Source organism: Rattus norvegicus, chromosome 18, assembly GCF_021556685.1.
Source record: "Rattus norvegicus strain SHRSP/BbbUtx chromosome 18, alternate assembly SHRSP_T2T, whole genome shotgun sequence".
Lineage (NCBI taxonomy): Eukaryota > Metazoa > Chordata > Mammalia > Rodentia > Muridae > Rattus > Rattus norvegicus.
In genome coordinates, this window is record NC_141551.1 from 60,106,514 (window position 1) to 60,123,591 (window position 17,078).

The window sequence follows — 17,078 nt, forward strand, 5'->3', positions numbered from 1 at the left end:
TTTTATTTTTTCCTTTCCTTCTCCTTCTCCTTCTTCTTCTCTTCCTCCTCCTCCTCCTCCTCCTCCTCCTTCCCCCCCTCTCTCATCTTTGAGAAAGGTTCTCATGTAGCCCATGTGCCCCCCTGAACCCCCTATATACTAGAGGATGACTGTAGCTGTTCTGATCTGCCTGCCTCCACTTTCTGGGTGTAGGGAATAAAGGCATGTGTACTACATTCTGTTTATGAGGCAGAGGGGATTCATTCATGCTAGACAAATTCCTTGCCGATTGAACCATATTGCTAGCCCTGCTCTGTTTGCTGACACAGGCTTTACTGGGTAATGCAGGCAGGCTCTGATCGTTGCATCCTGTCTTAGTTGCCAAATGCTGTGAATATAGGAATGGGCCCCATACCCCCCACCCCTTGAAAGGCAGGGAAAAAAATTGCCCGTATTTGGGTAATTATTTATATAGGCTCAATGTTATAGAAGTTCTGTGACATCGTAAATGCACTGATTTGAATGACAAAATGTTCCCCAATAGGCTCATGTATTTGAACATTTGGTCCCTGGTTGGTGGTGCTGTTTGAGAAGCCGGTGAAATGTGTTAGAGGTGGGGCCTTGCTGGAGGAAGAAGATCATTAACGATGGGTCTTGAGGTTTTATAGCTTGGCTTCACTTCCTGTTCCCTGACACTGGTTCTTGATTGCCAGGCTCAAAGTTTCTTTGACTAGGTGATGTCTTACTAAATAAGTGACAGATTCTATTCACCAGGAACCATGAGCCAAAACCAAAGCAAACCAAACCAAACCAAACCAAAACAAAACAAAAAAACAACCCATCCCTTCCCTTCTAAGTCACTCTCAGTCATGGTAGCCATGGTATTTTATCACAGCAACAGAACGTTAACTAATACACCAGATAAGACGGTCTAAGGTACAATAGATACCAAGTTATGGAGCTAAGAAGCATATATTAATGGGACAAAAAAATTGAAGTCAGCCTGGGCTATATAGCAAGACCCTGTCTCAATCCTCCCCACCCCCAATTTTCATAGAAATATCTATCTAGCCACAGTAGTCATTTCCAGGGAAACATAGAGTTCTAAACATAGACTCTCCAGGGCCTTTTTGAAATGAAGGGGACCAGAGGAGAGGCAGTGATCATCTGAGTGCTTGCCTTGTGACGGTTACAGTGACAGTAGAGATGAGCATTCCAAGTCTTAAGAACTGTTTTCATAAAATTGGGGGGCGGGTACTCAGATTACTTTACTACTTTAATGTGTCTGTAAATACACACACACTTGAACAAATCGTCTATGCAATCTGAAGAGCTTCTGCGCTCAGGTTGAAGTGAGTATCTGAAAAGCAATTCTCCTTAGGAAGTGGGACTGCTTAGACTCAGATCCCAGAGCACGCAGAACAGAGTTAATACCACGGCCCAAACCTACTCTCCCTTGGCTGGCATATGGAAAGTTAGGTTTAGGGAGAGTTTCCCAGCTTCTTATTTCTGATTCTCCTGTTAACAGTTGCTCTCAACCTTCTAAACGCTGTGGCCCTTTAATACAGCTCATCATGTTGGGGTGGCCCCTATCAATAAAGTTAATTTCACTGCTACTTCATAACTGTGATTTTGCTACCGTTATGAACTGTAATGTAAATATCTGACCTGCAACCCCTGTGAAGGGTGGTTTGACACCCTTAAAGGGATCTCCACCTACAGGTTGAGAACAACTGTCCTAGAAGAATAGCTCGCTGTGCCCGTTTGGGCAAAGGATACCTTTTATGCATTTCTACAGTAAGTCTAGAATTTGGAGCATGGCAGGCGAGTGGAGCCCATATACTCAGCTCCCTACTAAAATAGTCTCTAAGGAGCTCTGCTGTAGACAGCAGGGAGTGGATAGAGCCACACATTGCTGATGTTGAAACTGAGTGTCTACAAACAAAACCAACTTCCTCTAGATACGCCTTGTGAGCCTTCTGCTTATTCTCTGATCTTCTGCCGCAGTAAGACACAGGCGTGAACACCAAACCCGGGGAGCCTTCCGAATCTTGAGGCGGGGTATAGCTTTGAAGACTCTCAAGAACCCTTATTGCTAACCTTAAAATATAAACATACACTTGCATTGATGATAGCTACCCTCATGGAAAGCTAACAGCAATGAAGCCCTCTCTATAGTTCCTAGACTTCTAACAATCCTGGCAAGAGGGGAAATATTTTAAAGAGAACTGTTTGCGCCCCCTCCCTTTGGCTATCAGTCTATTAAAACAATGGTCCCCAAGGAATTGAAAATCTCCCAGGAATCTAATGCTGGCTGATGGGAGAGGCTGAAGCTTGGTGCCAGCCAGAGGATTGGAACTGGAACTCAGAAAATGATGGACCAGTGATGGGTGGGACCCCAATGCAATCAGGACATCTTCCTTTCGTACACTTCTTCCTTTCTAGTTGAGATTAAACTTTATGCCAGGACCCTGACGATGCTGTTTCTCTTCCCAGTGTGGCTGCACTGAATAAATCTCCTTTCTCTGTTTTTTAATTAGTACTTGCCTGTTTCATTGACCTAATGAGCTTGGGTAGCCATGTCTAGCTTATTAAGAATGCCAGGGCCAAGATTCTGACCCTAACAACTCTGGTAAGGTCCTCAGTGTAATATTCCTGGTTTTTAAGTAATCAATAGTCAACCATGAAAACACCCAGGAACAGCCTCTGAATTTTCTCTCCCTGAGGGGGCTCTCTTGCTTAAAGTGTGAAATTTCTCAGAAAAGGCTGGGGAGTCCCTTTACATCTATCCCGTTAGTCTTGGGGTGTCCAGGACTCTTTGCACTCCAAATAAAGATGTAAGATTATCTCACGTTAGAAAAGCACACATCAAATCTGGAGCAAAAGATAGCGGGTCTACTCTCCCATCTACCAGAATAAAAATGAATACCGTGTACACCATGTAGTTCATCAAGTAATCGATTTTAGTTCTTTTAAATCTGGTTTTCCCACTGTTCTTCATTATCTTCGTGTCAGCACCTAAAAAGGGAAAATTCAGTGTGATTAGTAGTTGCACAATTCAATTAATAAACACGTCAATAAAATTACCCTTTCTGTGATTTTGATGTGGAAAGAACAGAAAAACTTTTTCCCACCACTGATTGATGACCAACACTTCTGGTCTGGCCACCTAGTTCCAGTTGGCTCTGACATGGCAGTCCTCCTGCCTCGGTCTCCTGAGTGAGGGGATAATGAGCCTGGACCACTATGCTCTGCTCTTTCTTTAAACTGTAAGAACTTGAAGCGCATTCAGGAGGTACCTGCAAAAATGACCAAGCCATGGCAGACATCGGTGTTCCTAATCACGCAGCCCCGCAACAGGATTTTATCAGCATCCAAAGGAAAACTTTGGTTCCTCCAAAAGAGCGTTCCCGTGAACTTGTCTAACCGGTTGTTTGGTTCCTCACATTCGATGAAACCTTTTCCAGAAGGTATAACTCACGTCAGTCAAATACAAATGCATGGCTTGGGCCATGGAGACCGAACAAAAACAACCAGAATTTAACCCAAAGTAAGGTAGGCTCTGTACAAACCATCAAACGTCGCCAAGTTATCTTCTATTTGGAGATACTGGTCTGTGATTTCCAGGGCCATTTTGAACTTCAAATTGGTTTCTCTACAGAGAGAGGGAGGTGGGTTAAATTAGAGGGACACGATTCGGAACTCAAAAGACCAAAAAAAAAAAAGTCTCACAGAGCAACATTCTGCCTGTTTAGGGGTGAACGAAGCATAATCATTAGTCTGTTCTATTTTCAGTCTAATTGTGAGTTTAGATGGGCTAATCTGGCGCTGGAGCAAGACTATAAACCTAAGACTTGCCACACGCCCTTTTGCTGCGTGCCACTGTGCCCGTTAAGACAAAATACAGCCTTCTTTTCACGTGCACTTCTTGCCCCCAAACCTGGTCCACAGGATGCAGGACACGACGACTGTATGTGGGACAGACCCAGTGCGGACAGCCTTTTGTCAATATATTTACATTCTAGAGCAGATAATTGGATGTGTTTCAAAAAAGGCAACTCTAGTCAGGAGAGGAGGTGGTAAGTATGTTTAGGCTGCACCAGCCACAGCCCAAAGGAAGGCAAGTGGGGGTACTCTGCAGGAGTGCTAGGCTGTCTTCTCAGGATTGGTCAGGAACAAGGGAGTCTCCACTCCTTAGGAAGCTGACTGATGATCCCACCTCCGCCATTCAGTTCTGACAAGGCCTGATGGGGCTTCCTGTCTCTTGAAAGTTTTGGACTTTCTCAGCACTGGGAATAAGGGCTGTGCCCCCTCTAAGATTGGACAATCAACCAGCCAGAACTGCAGGGCAAGCAAGGCCAGTTTTCCCCTCCTGTGGCTCTGGCTCTCCATAAAGCCATGGGGTCCATAGCTGGGGTATGAAAAACAGGGGCCACAGGGAGCAGAGCTGTGACTGTCACTGTTCCTTCTTATGTGACCTCCACCAGGCTACTCTATCTCCCTGGGCCTTAGCTTCCTTGTGTGATAATTACATAGTTGTCAAAATGTTCTCTCATGTGCTTAAGTACTCAATAAATCTACTGAAAATTGCTATAAAAACCCCCAGCGTTTTATTCTAAAAATGAGAAGAGAATTCAAAAATTTCAATTGGCAAAGAACCTAGTCTCTTTTCTAAAGATATAATTGTATCCGTGGTCGCTTCTCAGCAGTCTACAAGGAACTCAGGTATGTGGTCTTAACGGGAGGTGGGGAAAAGCTCCAGTTTATAGAGAAAGGGAGTCAGTCTGCTGCGGACTTGTCAGACTACAGCTGAGGCAAAGGCCAATTCGCAGCGCTTCCTACCCAGAATGCATGTTCCCTTCCTGGCCACCTTTGGAATAGGTCCACCCGAGATACACTCACCCGTCAAGCTCAGCCGTTTCTACATAGCAGAGGCTGTTAGGCTCGGAGCTGGACAATAGCAGAATGTCGGCCTGTCGAAAACACAAAGACACCTGCCACACAGTGTCCCCTGGGGTAGAAGGAAATGGTGTGGAGAATGGGGAGGTCTGGTGGGAGGCTGGGGTGAAGGTGGGGATAGGGTGGGGGAGAAGATGGGGTGGGTATGCATGAGGAGAAGAAGAGGAGGAGTAGAAGCCATTCCCTTACTGGAATAAAATCATTCTTCTTCAGACGGATGACGTCTCCAACCTGGATATCTTTCCACTTGATGATTTTGAACCTAAGGATCAAAAATAAGGACAATTTGGGTTTTTAAGTTTTAGGCCAGGGAATTCTCATTCTTCCTGGGTGTCAAAGATTCTTAAATAAATGTACAAATCACAGGAGAGGGTTTGCTCCAAGCCTTCCCTTCCACTGATGCCACAGGGGTTGCCTTAACCTGTTGGGAGGCACCGGAGTACGGTGCTGCGTTCTTTTCACCATGTTCCATGTGGGGAAGAAGCCACTTCAACATGCGGTGGGGACAGTGGCCACCTTCTCCCTGTGTTCACGGCTTGCTATTCCTCCCTGTCTTCTGTTTGTTTCTTTCTTTCTCTGTCACTCATCACTTGCTTAGAACCACGTGATTCCCCACAGGTCACCAAGAATCCCCACAGACTTTAACTCTCACAGGGGTCCTCGCCTTTAAATTCCACAGGGCACTCCCTGTCTAATGCATCAATGTGCGAAAGGCTTTAGACTGTAGTCCTCCGCCTCAAAGGCTTTCTTCATGCATCCAAAGGGTCTGCCAGCTCCCAGTTTTCTAAACCCCGGTTTGCTCTTCCCTAGGAAATCATGTAACTGAATGTGGGGGGTTACAACTTTTGACGACAGTAACAGATTTATGAGTATACAAAAAATCCCCTCAAAATTCAAGATCAAATGCTTAAGGAGCCTGAGGTGTTTCTGGGAGCGTTCATTCATGCTATGGTATGAAACTCCACTGAGGCCATGGTTCTGCCAATGAGCACTGGCTGGAACACGTCAGTCCAGGTTCAAGGGGATGACTGCTTGTTAATGACTGCGGGTGGGTTCATTGCACACATAAGTGGTTTCCGTTCTTATAGAGACACAACCGTTTAATTGTGGAAAACAAAGACTTCAATATTTCCTGCCATATTCTTCAGAAAGATAGTACATCTTTGTACTACATTATGCTAGAATGCTTGATTTTAAAAATTGCTGGAAGGGAATTATTGAGAATCAAATATGACGGGATGGAGAGATGGTTCAGTGGTTAAGAGCACTGCCTGCTCTTCCAGAGGTCCTGAGTTCAAATCCCAGCAACCACATGGTGGCTCACAACCATCTGTAATGGGATCTGATGCCTCTTACTATGTGTCTGAGAACAGTTACAGTGTACACATATAAATAAAATAAATAGATCTTCAAAAAACAAGAATCAAATATGACACATAAAGTATTATAATGAAAGTCATTACCTCATATGGTAACCCAAAAGATAATTTAAAAATTTGCTGCTTTTGAGTTGCTTACTTGAATTTTGTAAACAAAGAAAGAAAGAAAGAGCAGCAGCAAAACAAAAAAAAAATTATATAAGTTCTGGCTTGGGATGAGGATAGAATTTGCAACAGTCCCTGCAGTGGCTTTAAGCTTACTTCCGCCATTTGTCCTATGCATTTATGGTTCAGAGTTGCCAGCAATGAGGATTCAAAAATATCAAAATACTGGTCAGCTGAAGAGGGTTGAAGCTATTCTAAGTCCTGCCGGTCAAATGTTCATCGAAGACTTAATTCTTCACGTAAAAATAAACAGGCATAATCACTAGTATGAAAATGTACTTTTAGCCTTAATAAATGATCAAATTATATTAATATCAAATGTTCATCATAAAATAAAATTTTAATGACTTATTATCAGACAATGATTGATTTGTATGCATATTTGGTACACCCAAGCTTTTATAAAAATTTCTCAGGCGAAAAAGGAGGCCTGGGTGGTGAAAGTTTCAGATACCCAGTAGTAATGGCCATGACAACCCTACAGTAACCAGTAAGCTGTTTCCTGAACACAGACATTTAACTACTATGTTGTCCACCCATGTGTTCACAAACAACAGAACACTGGATATTTAGGATCAAGTTTCTCCAATTTATAAGAATTTAAATTCCCAACTTTAAATGCAGAATTTTTAAAAATAAACTCAGCTTATCACTCAATAAAATGAAATTCCAAGGGCTCGAGATGTCACTTGGAGACACAGTGTAGGTTTAGGGTGTATAAGTTCCCTATTTCAAGCCTCAGCACCAAAAATAATAATAAAAGTAACAAACAGACAAATGAACAATGACGAACAAGACAGAAAGAAGAGAGACATTTATACTTTATTTTATATTATAATATTGCTTAAATTATGACTTAGAAATGTATGTGTTGATCCCAAATTACAAAGGGACACATCGGTAACTTTTACGTCCCAACTCTGGGAACATCAGAGGCCATTCTGTTGGGCTGACTGACCTGACAGTTTTCTTGGAGGAGGCTTCCGGGTCCTACCTCACTGACACCCCATGTTCATGTGTGCTTGATTTGTTGTTAAGACCTGCCAAATCCAAGGCCCTGCTGGAGATGTTCCTCAGCTCCAAGGTCAGTACAGCTGAGACCTTGTGCATGTGCATGTGTGTGTACATGTGTGTGTGCATGTGTGTTCATGTAGGCAACGTGTGCATGGTAGGCAAGCTCTCTACTCTGAGTTTTCCCCCTAGCTTCAGAGCTGCCCATTACCAGGGATGGCAAAGAATTCACTCCTCCCACCCCACCCCCTACCCCATTCACAATATTGACTCTAAGTGTTTCCTGAGGTAACTTCCAGCCCAGAATCCATTCATTTATTTACAAGGAGGAAAAAAAAAACCTTTGTCAACATTTACAACTTGGTGGCATCTATTTTGAGCTAAACACAGTGGATATGTGGTTTTGGCTGTAAATCGAATTATTTTCCTAACTGTGGATACACTAGTCTTTTGAGTTGGGCTTTCATTCCTCTTTTTAGCACTTGACTTTGGAGTCCTTTCTTAAGGATCTTGCTCACAAAGCAACTCATTGCTGGTCTTTCAGTTGGTAGACTTGGCTAGAGTTGACTTTATTCTGTGTTCTTTGAACAGGAGTCTATTGAACTCTTTCTGCCTGTTAGATGTACCCTAAACAGTGAGGTGGGATGAACCTGGAGGTTAAATACCTACAAAAATAATTCTAATGCAATTCATATCATAAAGGGACGGGTATTAATGTTCTTTTGAAAGTGGAGGGGAGGAAGAAGTCACTTTAGATGGCAAATTAGGAAAGATATTGGGGGGCAGCCTGCATGAGCAAATCCATGAAGGGGATACATCTGAGTATGGTGGAGGCAGATACAGTGCACTGGAGGAAGCCGGCTATGTAAGAGTTGCATATTCTGGTAGAACAAGTCCAATAAACAACTACATATGTTCCAATCTGAGCACGTAATCACAGCCCTGAAGGAGGGGTGAATTTCTCTTTTTCAGGGATGACTCACTATTAAAATTTTAATGTACTCAGATTCAATCAATAAAGTACTTGCAATACAATCTTGAGGACCAGAGTTCGATCCCCAGAGTCCATGTGAAAAGCCAGGAATGCCAGAAAGTATATGCTTGTAATCCCAGGCTAGGGACGTGGAGATAGCCAGACCCCTGAGCTTGCTTCCCAGATAGACTAACTGAATTGGTGAGCCCCAGAAACTTGAGAGACATAGTTTCAAAAAGGAAAGTAGACGGCATCTGTGAAAAGATTCCCAACATTGACTTCTGGTACCCTGTGCACACACACTCATCCCCACATGTACCTGTGCACAGACTCACAGGAACACACACAGACACATACACATGAAGCTAATGGGCCATAGACTTCTAGGAGCTAACAGTTATTCCTCAATACACATCTAGACACATTTATACATGATATCTACATAGCTAAATGAAGAACAGGTACCTGCCGTCCTTAATGACTTCACATGTCCTGTTGTTGATTTCCTTGTCCATTTTATGGCGAGCCTTTGGAAGGAAGATGAGGAATTATTATTTGGATCATCTCGATATTTAAAATATCAATGACAAATGATAATGATCAATAATCAATGATCAATGATAAAATATCAAGGATAAGAAGAAAGTGGCTTGAGAAATCCTTACCACATCATCTACCAGGTCTTTGATTGCCGTGATGCCCAGCACCAGAAGTAGAGGTACAAGTGTGGTATACCATGCCAGGGTGGAGATTTGAGGAATTGCCTGAAAGAAACCGAAACGCTTGCATGTACACACACTCACACACGCAGGCATGCACACACGCACGCATGCACGCAAGCGTGTTCCCACCAAAGCATATCTAGCTTTAGGCAGCGGATAACAATAGGCAGTTGATATTAAGTTTGCTGATTCTGATGTCTATCACTGGCCAAGTCTATAGAGAACTGCAGTACACTGAGGAAAGGACATTTAATGGCCATCCTGCTGTCTCTAATTAAACATCAAAGGGAGTTCACATCCTAACTACTCCAAACTATTTTGTAAAAATTCAAAGTGGGTGAGGTTGGGAAGAAGCAGCCATTGACTCCGAGCAAGATGTGTTCAGCCAGTGGTTCCTGTGGTCCCACAATTAGACAAAAGATGGTAATATGAAGCAGACGGCTACTTCTGAAGGCAAATGATTAGGTAAAGCTCCTATCATAGTCTTTGTTCCTGGCCTAGGCAACAAAGGAAGCGCCATCTCATCAAGACAGCATCTCGGGTAGAATCATTGGCTGATCATTGGCCCATAGCTGGCTCTTTCAAATTAAGCTCCTGGGTCCAGCACTGTCCAGCTCTACATGTTCAGGATTTCAGACTTTGGGCAAGTTACTCTACCCCATTGTGCTTCAGCTCTTCTCTGCAAAATGAAGTGAGTGCTGGAATTTACCTCACAATCAGCCAATAGACAGGCAAACAACCCATTGCTATCACTTTAGTGGGCAATGCTGGATCTTATGCTAAAAGTAAGTGGGCTGCAGCCATATCATGAACATGTTTCTTCTTGAAGTAGGTGAAGGGAAAGGAGCCCACTGACCACAGAAAAACCTAATAGGACTTGAAGTACACCTCTATACTTGCCCAGCAACACACCCTTTTCTGACCGAGTTATCAGGTCCTTTCCCCACATCTGTTGAATATTCACTTCTTTGTGTCTTTTCTATCTTTTCTATACTCTCTGCCCCACAAGTCCTACACCCCTCTCAGACACACATGCTACTATATTTTAAGGCTTTATTAGTAAATCCCAGTGAATTGGATGTTTTCTAGTCCAACCCTGTGATAAAGCATCGGATAAAGCCAACAGACTATGTTATCTTTATAACCCACTTATCATTAGGTACTAAAGGTTGATTGTAAGCACTAACTGAATCGTGTAGAGCCCCTCGATGATAATAACCATTTCTACACAGATAAAAGTCTAACACTCCAGATAAGGACTCCTTGACTTAAAACAAAAGTGCTTCGTTTCTAATATAAAACCAACTCACAAAAAAGGACTAAGAAGATTTATGAACAAAAGTACCCTTATGGAAAAACAGGTGACTAAGTTAAAAAGAAAAGACAAACACAAACAACAATAACAACAACGATAACAACCCTGGGACTGTCTACTTGCTGCCTGCCTTCAGCACCCGTCACTGACAACAGAGTCAAGGCCTCAAAGAGCTTTACCTGCAAGATCAGGAGGATCAGGAAATAGAAGTTGGCTGCCCTCTTAAATTGCTCAAACAAATTCATGGGTAGAAAGGTCAGTGCATTGTACTTGTATGTTTTAATTGCATTACTCTGTTGGAACACAAAACCAAACCAAACAATTAGTTATTGTAAATGATGCCATATACCAAGTCCACCCACCTATACAAGTCGCTATTTCCCATAGCTTGTCAAAGCCCAGGGCCATAATTCTAGTTGCTCGGTTTTTAATTCTAGACACGTTTGGAATAATTTTACAGTCTAAATCACAAGACACAGACACCAGCCTGTGACCATATGGATCCTGCATCACATTTTTTTTGTCCCATTGTACCTTTTAGAACTTGGGGCAAAGATAGATGCCAACAAGAACAGAGCAGGTTAAGTACCTTTTATTAAGGTATGATAAAAGCCACTGAATCAGAAAGAGCAAAAATATGTTTCTTATAGATTGATCATGTTCTTGGGAAGGAAGCCTAAGTCTAATACCCATTAACAAGCTCTTACTTGTCTATAGGTTAGCAGATAAAATAAGAATGATTTCACAGTGGATCAGGGTGAATTCTAAGCTAATGACTGGTCTCCTTAGAGCAATGGTCCTCAACCTGTGGGTCTCGACCCCTTTGGGAGGTGTAAACTGACCCTTTCACAGGGTTGCTGAAGACCATTGGAAAACACACGTATTTACATTACTATTGCAGGATATTTGATGTCACTGTGAACCCCAAGATTGTGTTATTTGCTGAAAAAAAAAAACCTGTTTCTAGTTAAGCTGTGGCTCTACCTTAGAACATTATCTGTAATCCCTCTGGCTGGAATACAGACACACCCTTATTTTACACCTTTAATCCCAAATGGTGGAGGTAAAGTTAGTTTGTAGAGGGAGGTACTCATGTTTGAAAGTGATGTCTAATCGAGTGGAAAACAAAGTGATGGATCAGAGAAAGAGTTGACAGAGTAGGATATGCCCAACTCACAAGAAGAGAGAGGACAGGAAGCTACTAAGAAGGCAGTACAGAGAGAGAGAGAGAGAGAGAGAGAGAGAGAGAGAGAGAGAGAGAGAGAGAGAGAGAGAGAGAGAAAGGAAAAAGAGAGGGGAGGCAGTTTTGTCAGTAGAGTTTTACAGAGGCAGGTTGAAGAGAAAACAAGCTAGACACAGGTAAAGACAGAACAAGCCAGTGAATGAGAAAGGAGGCAGAAGATTAGAACAGATTGCCAAGCAGAACAAAAAGTCAGAGGCTGAGAGAGAAGCCAGATTGAGTCAGTCAGCTTGGAGAAGAGTTTGAGCCAAAATAGCTGAGTCGATTTGCCAGCCAGAGTTTAGAAAGAACTAGAAAGGGTGAGCTTATTCAGCAGCAAGTCTCAGAGGCTGAAAACTTTCTAGGCCTAGATTAGATTTTAAGGAGGCTAGAAGCTTCCAAGACAAGGCCTAGGTTAGCAGACTGAGGCAGAAACCCTTAGAGATGAAAATTACTACAAGAGAATGAAAGTTACTTTTACAGATTAGAATTTATAACAGTAGATAATTATAGTTATGAAGTAGCAACGAAAATAATTTTACAGTGGGAGGACACCATGATATAGGGAACTGTATTAAAGAGTTGCAGCATTAGGAAGGTTGAGAACCGTTGCCTGTAAGAAGGTGGGAGGAACTGGATTCAGAGATACATAGGAAGAAGACAGAAGATTGCATTGGACAGAGATTGGAGTGATGTGTTTTCAAGCCAAAGAATGCTAAGAATTGTGGGAAAGCACTAGATGTTGGGACAGGCATGGATCTGATTCTGAGATTCTTCATAAGGACCCTATCTTGTCAACCCCTTGACTCTGGACTTGCATGAGAGAAGAAAAAGGCTAAAATCTGGTACCAACCAGAGGAGGAATTTCTCCTAGAAAAGATTTCACAGTTACAACAGCTTGTCAGATCACTTGGTAGATCAAACTAGACCAACACAATGAGTGATAGGGTTGGTAACATACTGACAGGGACAACTTAGTTATGCATAACCCTCATCTTCTAGTTATCTTTCACCTCATGGGACAATCTAGAAGATGGACATGGAAAGTCATTGGACTGCTTTATTTGTTACTCTTCTCAATGTGGCCACACTGAATAAATTCCTTTCTCTGTTTTTAACTAACACTTGTCTATAATCTTGAGGGTTTCATGCTCCCAAGAACTGGAGTTATAATGGTCACGAGCTGCCTTGCGTGTGATGGGAACTGAACCATGGTCCTCTGCAAGAGCAGTAAGTACTCTTTTTTTTTTTTTCTTTTTTTCAGAGCTGGGGACCGAACTCAGGGCCTTGCGCTTGCTAGGCAAGTGCTCTACCACTGAGCTAAATCCCCAACCCCACAGTAAGTACTCTTAACCACTGAGCCATCTCTCTAACATAACACTTGTCCATATGCTTTATCATATATTAAAGGAAATAATCATTGTAGGTGAAAATATTCTTGATATCTTTAAGGCAGAGTCAACTCATGACTTTCAAAACGGGACTTCATTGATAATCATAATTTTCATAAGATATCTTGGCAAGAACCTTGCAGCCACACAGGGGAAGTTTCCAATGGACATAATTCTATTTTGTTTCGTCATACCTACCAACCTTCAGAGTAGTCAAACTCTAATTAAAACAACAGTCTATAGAATGAGGGAGGGTTATTAATAGACCCAAGTAAGTGGTTACCTAGATGGGAGGTACTGTTTGAAGTTGACAAGCATATCAGTGACTAGGCTAACCTGGAGTATCGTAAAAACATTTTTAGCATTAACTTACCGCATATTTGCTCTCCTTAATACAAAAGAACTTGGTGTTCATAAAATGAGGTTGTTCGTGGAACTTTCGATCATTTGCTTTGACTTGCCACGTGCAATCTTTAAAAGAGAAAGAAAAAAGAACTGTAAGTACAAACAAGGGTCACTGGGGAAGGAATCAAAGACAGGTCTATAGAGTAGGCCATAATCTATTTTATATATATATATATATATATATATATATATATATATATATATATATATATATATATATATATATATATATATGATGGTCTCCTCAAAGAGGCCATTGAGATGCCAACAAGGAAGGAGGATAGCATGAAGTCATCTGTGGAAGATAGAAATCTACAGTCATACAGCCTGAAGTGGAACCTGTGATGGGCCATCTCAATTGTCAATTTGGGTCGACAATGAAGTCGAGAATCACATGAGACTCAGGGCTCTTGGCATGCCTGTGTGGAATTATCTTGATCACATTAACCAAGGTAGGAGGCCTATTCTAACTGTGAGCACACGGCATGGACTCGGGTCCTAACATAAAGAAGGAGAAGCGAGGAGCCAAACAGGTGTTCACCTCTAACTGCTTCCTGAATGAGTGTGGCTGCAATGTGAATGGCTGCCTCAACCTCCTACTGCCAGGCCTTCTCTGCCGAGATGGACTGTACCCTTGATCTGTGAGTCAATGTGAGTCCCCCTTTTCCCTTAAAGTCCCTTTGTTTAGGTATTTTATCTCAGCGACAGGAAAGATAAATGAGACAGATCCCAACCTCACAATCCTTGGGAAGAAGGAAACCTACTAACAGCTTGATCTCAGTCTTTCAGAGCAAGAGCCCACTAGAATACATGTCAGAGGTTTAAATTACAACTTGTAATCCTAGCAAGTGAACATGCAAGTTGAGACTTGACCAGCCACTCATGGAACATTAATGTTCTGAAAGAAAAATCTACCTCTAAACATGAACGAAAGAAAACCACCAAAGATCCAGAAGTTTACAACTATACTAAAATTTCAATCCCATTGCTTGTTTCTTTTTTTTTTTAAGATTTATTTTATGTATGTGAGTGCATTGTCACTGTCTTCAGACACACTAGAAGAGGGCATCAGATCCCATTACAGATGGTTGTGAGTCACCATGTGGTTGCTGGGATCTGAACTCAGGACCTCTGGAAGAGCAGTCGGTGCTCTTAACCTCTGAGCCATCTCTCCAGTCCCCATTGCTTGTTTCTAATGTTTAGTTTACATTGCTTTAAATATTCAGTGAATGAATAAATTGCAAAGAAGGGTATCGCCAACTAACCCCACACTTCTGAGTCATAATCTTGAATTGGCATTGCGCGTGCCTTTTCTTGGTGACCAGCCTGTCATCTTTCCAAGTTTATTTCATGCTGTTTTTATGTCTGAACTCCAGGGAACTTTAGAAAGTTCATAGTATCTCTTCTGCTTAGGGCAACAATTTCTTGTTTAACAGATGTCTCTTTAAACACCTACGTGCATCATCATGCTGTGCTGGCTAACTTGATTATCTCTAGGGTTGATGATGCCTGAGGCCAATGGCCCAGGTCCTTTCTTTAACACTGTATTTCCAACTCTGATGAAACACACACACACACACACACACACACACACACACACACACATATGCATATATAATATATATGTATATATATATATGCACACAACCTTATCTCCAACCAAAGTAGTCAGTTTTAATCATCAACTTGACACAATCTAGAATCAGCTATGAAGAGAGTTTCCATGAGGGATTGATAGATCAGTTTGGTCTATGGATATGTTTATAGGTAATTATCTTTATTAAGATTAATTGATGTGGGAAGAAGCTGTCTACTAGAGGTGTCTTCATTCCATGAATCTGAGTCTTGGACTGTATATGAATGGACAAAGGCATCTGAGTAACAAGCATACACACATCCATTTCTCTATGCTTTTGGCTGTGGATGTGATCTGGCTAGCTGTTTTAAGTTCCTGTCACCTTTAGTTTCCAGCTATGACGGATTGCAACCTGGAATTCTGAGCAAATATACATCCTTAATACCAAATAACTTTATATTGATAAAATGAGGTTGGCTGCAGAACTTTTAATCATTTGCTTTGACTTGCCATGCTCAATCTTTAAAAGGGAAAGAGAAAAAGTACATAGAAACCCAGGCCATTGATTTGTGTCAGAGTATTTTGATCCCAGCCATAGAAATAAAACTAAGACACCATCCTTCCCACCCTGTAAGCAATGTCACTCCTGGGCCTGCTTGTTGTGTAGGGTAGAGGTTCTTGGTCTCAAATCTATCCTGATCTCCCAGAAGTCTTTGTAGCTATAGGACCCTTCATCCCTTTGCTACAAATATAGACATGCCTATAGGTGACCACAGTTGGAATGGCCTAAATTCTGATCTGGTCCTTCATGGTAGCCTCATGAGATACACATATTTTCTCATGTTGCCCAAGATATCTTTCTACTCGTCTACAGGAATGCACAGATATACAGGAAGCTAGCCAGTGGCAAGCTTCTTAGATAGCTAATGTTTCTCATAGTCATGGCCAGAGGTCTTTTATAAGCTTCAAGACATGGAATCTGGGTCATTCTGATATTGCTGGAGACTTGTGGCTGCCTCTCTCAGTGGCTTAGTCTTCCTCCACATAGCCAATGGCTGGGTCAGGCCAACAGCATGACTTCTAGCAATAGACTTGAAGACCATGTTCTTTTTTTTTTTTTAAAGATTTATTTATTTATTATATGTAAGTACACTGTAGCTGTCTTCAGACACACCAGAAGAGGGCATCAGATCTCATTACAGATGGTTGTAAGCCACCATGTGGTTGCTGGGAACTGAACTCAGGACCTTTGGAAGAACAGTCAGTTCTCTTAACCACTGAGCCATCTCTCCAGCCCGACCATGTTGTTTTTATGTTTCAGTTGTACACTGATCATGTCTGGTCTTTTGTTGGTATAGATAGCATTGCTCAGACACTGATGGCCGTATGACTTTAGCCATTCTTTTAGGGCCAACTCTAGCCATTCTTTTAGGGTCATGCCCTCTTTGGACATGTTGAACAAGCCAGTTCACAGTTCACTGACAGCTGTCCTTTGGCTACTCTGTCTTTGAATCTTGAAAATCACAATCCTTAGGTAGAAAGGTGTGAATGTCACTAGCCAGCACTTTTAAGTCATAGCTGCCCCAACCTAGACCCCATTTTATGGCAGCTGTTAACCTTTAAAGTCTTCTGTGACCTGTCCTTTATCAGTGCCACTCCCAAAGTACATAGATTATTCTATCTTCTATCTGCTGCCCCTTTGGGCAGGGCCACTCATAGGTCTTCAAGTGATGGAGTTGACTCTACCCTAGGGCAGAGGCAAACATAACATTTGGAGACATAGTGAATGAACACATTCTCATGAGGGTAGACAAAAATTAGACCTCCCTCCTTCATGCTTACCCTATCCTGTAGCTAAGCCATTCAGAGGGACAGCAGTGATCACACCTTATCATGGGTACTGTGTCCTCCTCTCTGCTCAGACTGGTTCCCAGGAGAACCTAGAACATTGCCAAGCTTGTCCTCGAATTCCTCTCATGTTCAT

The 17,078-nt window shown here is 42.1% G+C and overlaps 1 protein-coding gene across 4 annotated transcripts in view; it reads right to left on the minus strand.

Annotated features, from left to right (window-relative positions):
- The window catches only part of Atp8b1 (ATPase phospholipid transporting 8B1), a 140,126-nt gene that overhangs the window by 46,102 nt on the left and 76,946 nt on the right, over positions 1-17,078 (minus strand). For 3 of the 4 annotated variants that reach the window (NM_001437265.1, XM_087592413.1, XM_087592414.1), the window contains 9 exon segments: positions 2,909-2,997; positions 3,279-3,437; positions 3,552-3,634; positions 4,882-4,952; positions 5,128-5,200; positions 8,932-8,993; positions 9,132-9,230; positions 10,683-10,796; positions 13,487-13,584. In NM_001437265.1, coding sequence (NP_001424194.1) covers positions 2,909-2,997; positions 3,279-3,437; positions 3,552-3,634; positions 4,882-4,952; positions 5,128-5,200; positions 8,932-8,993; positions 9,132-9,230; positions 10,683-10,796; positions 13,487-13,584 — 848 coding nt within the window. 4 annotated transcript variants of the gene reach the window in all.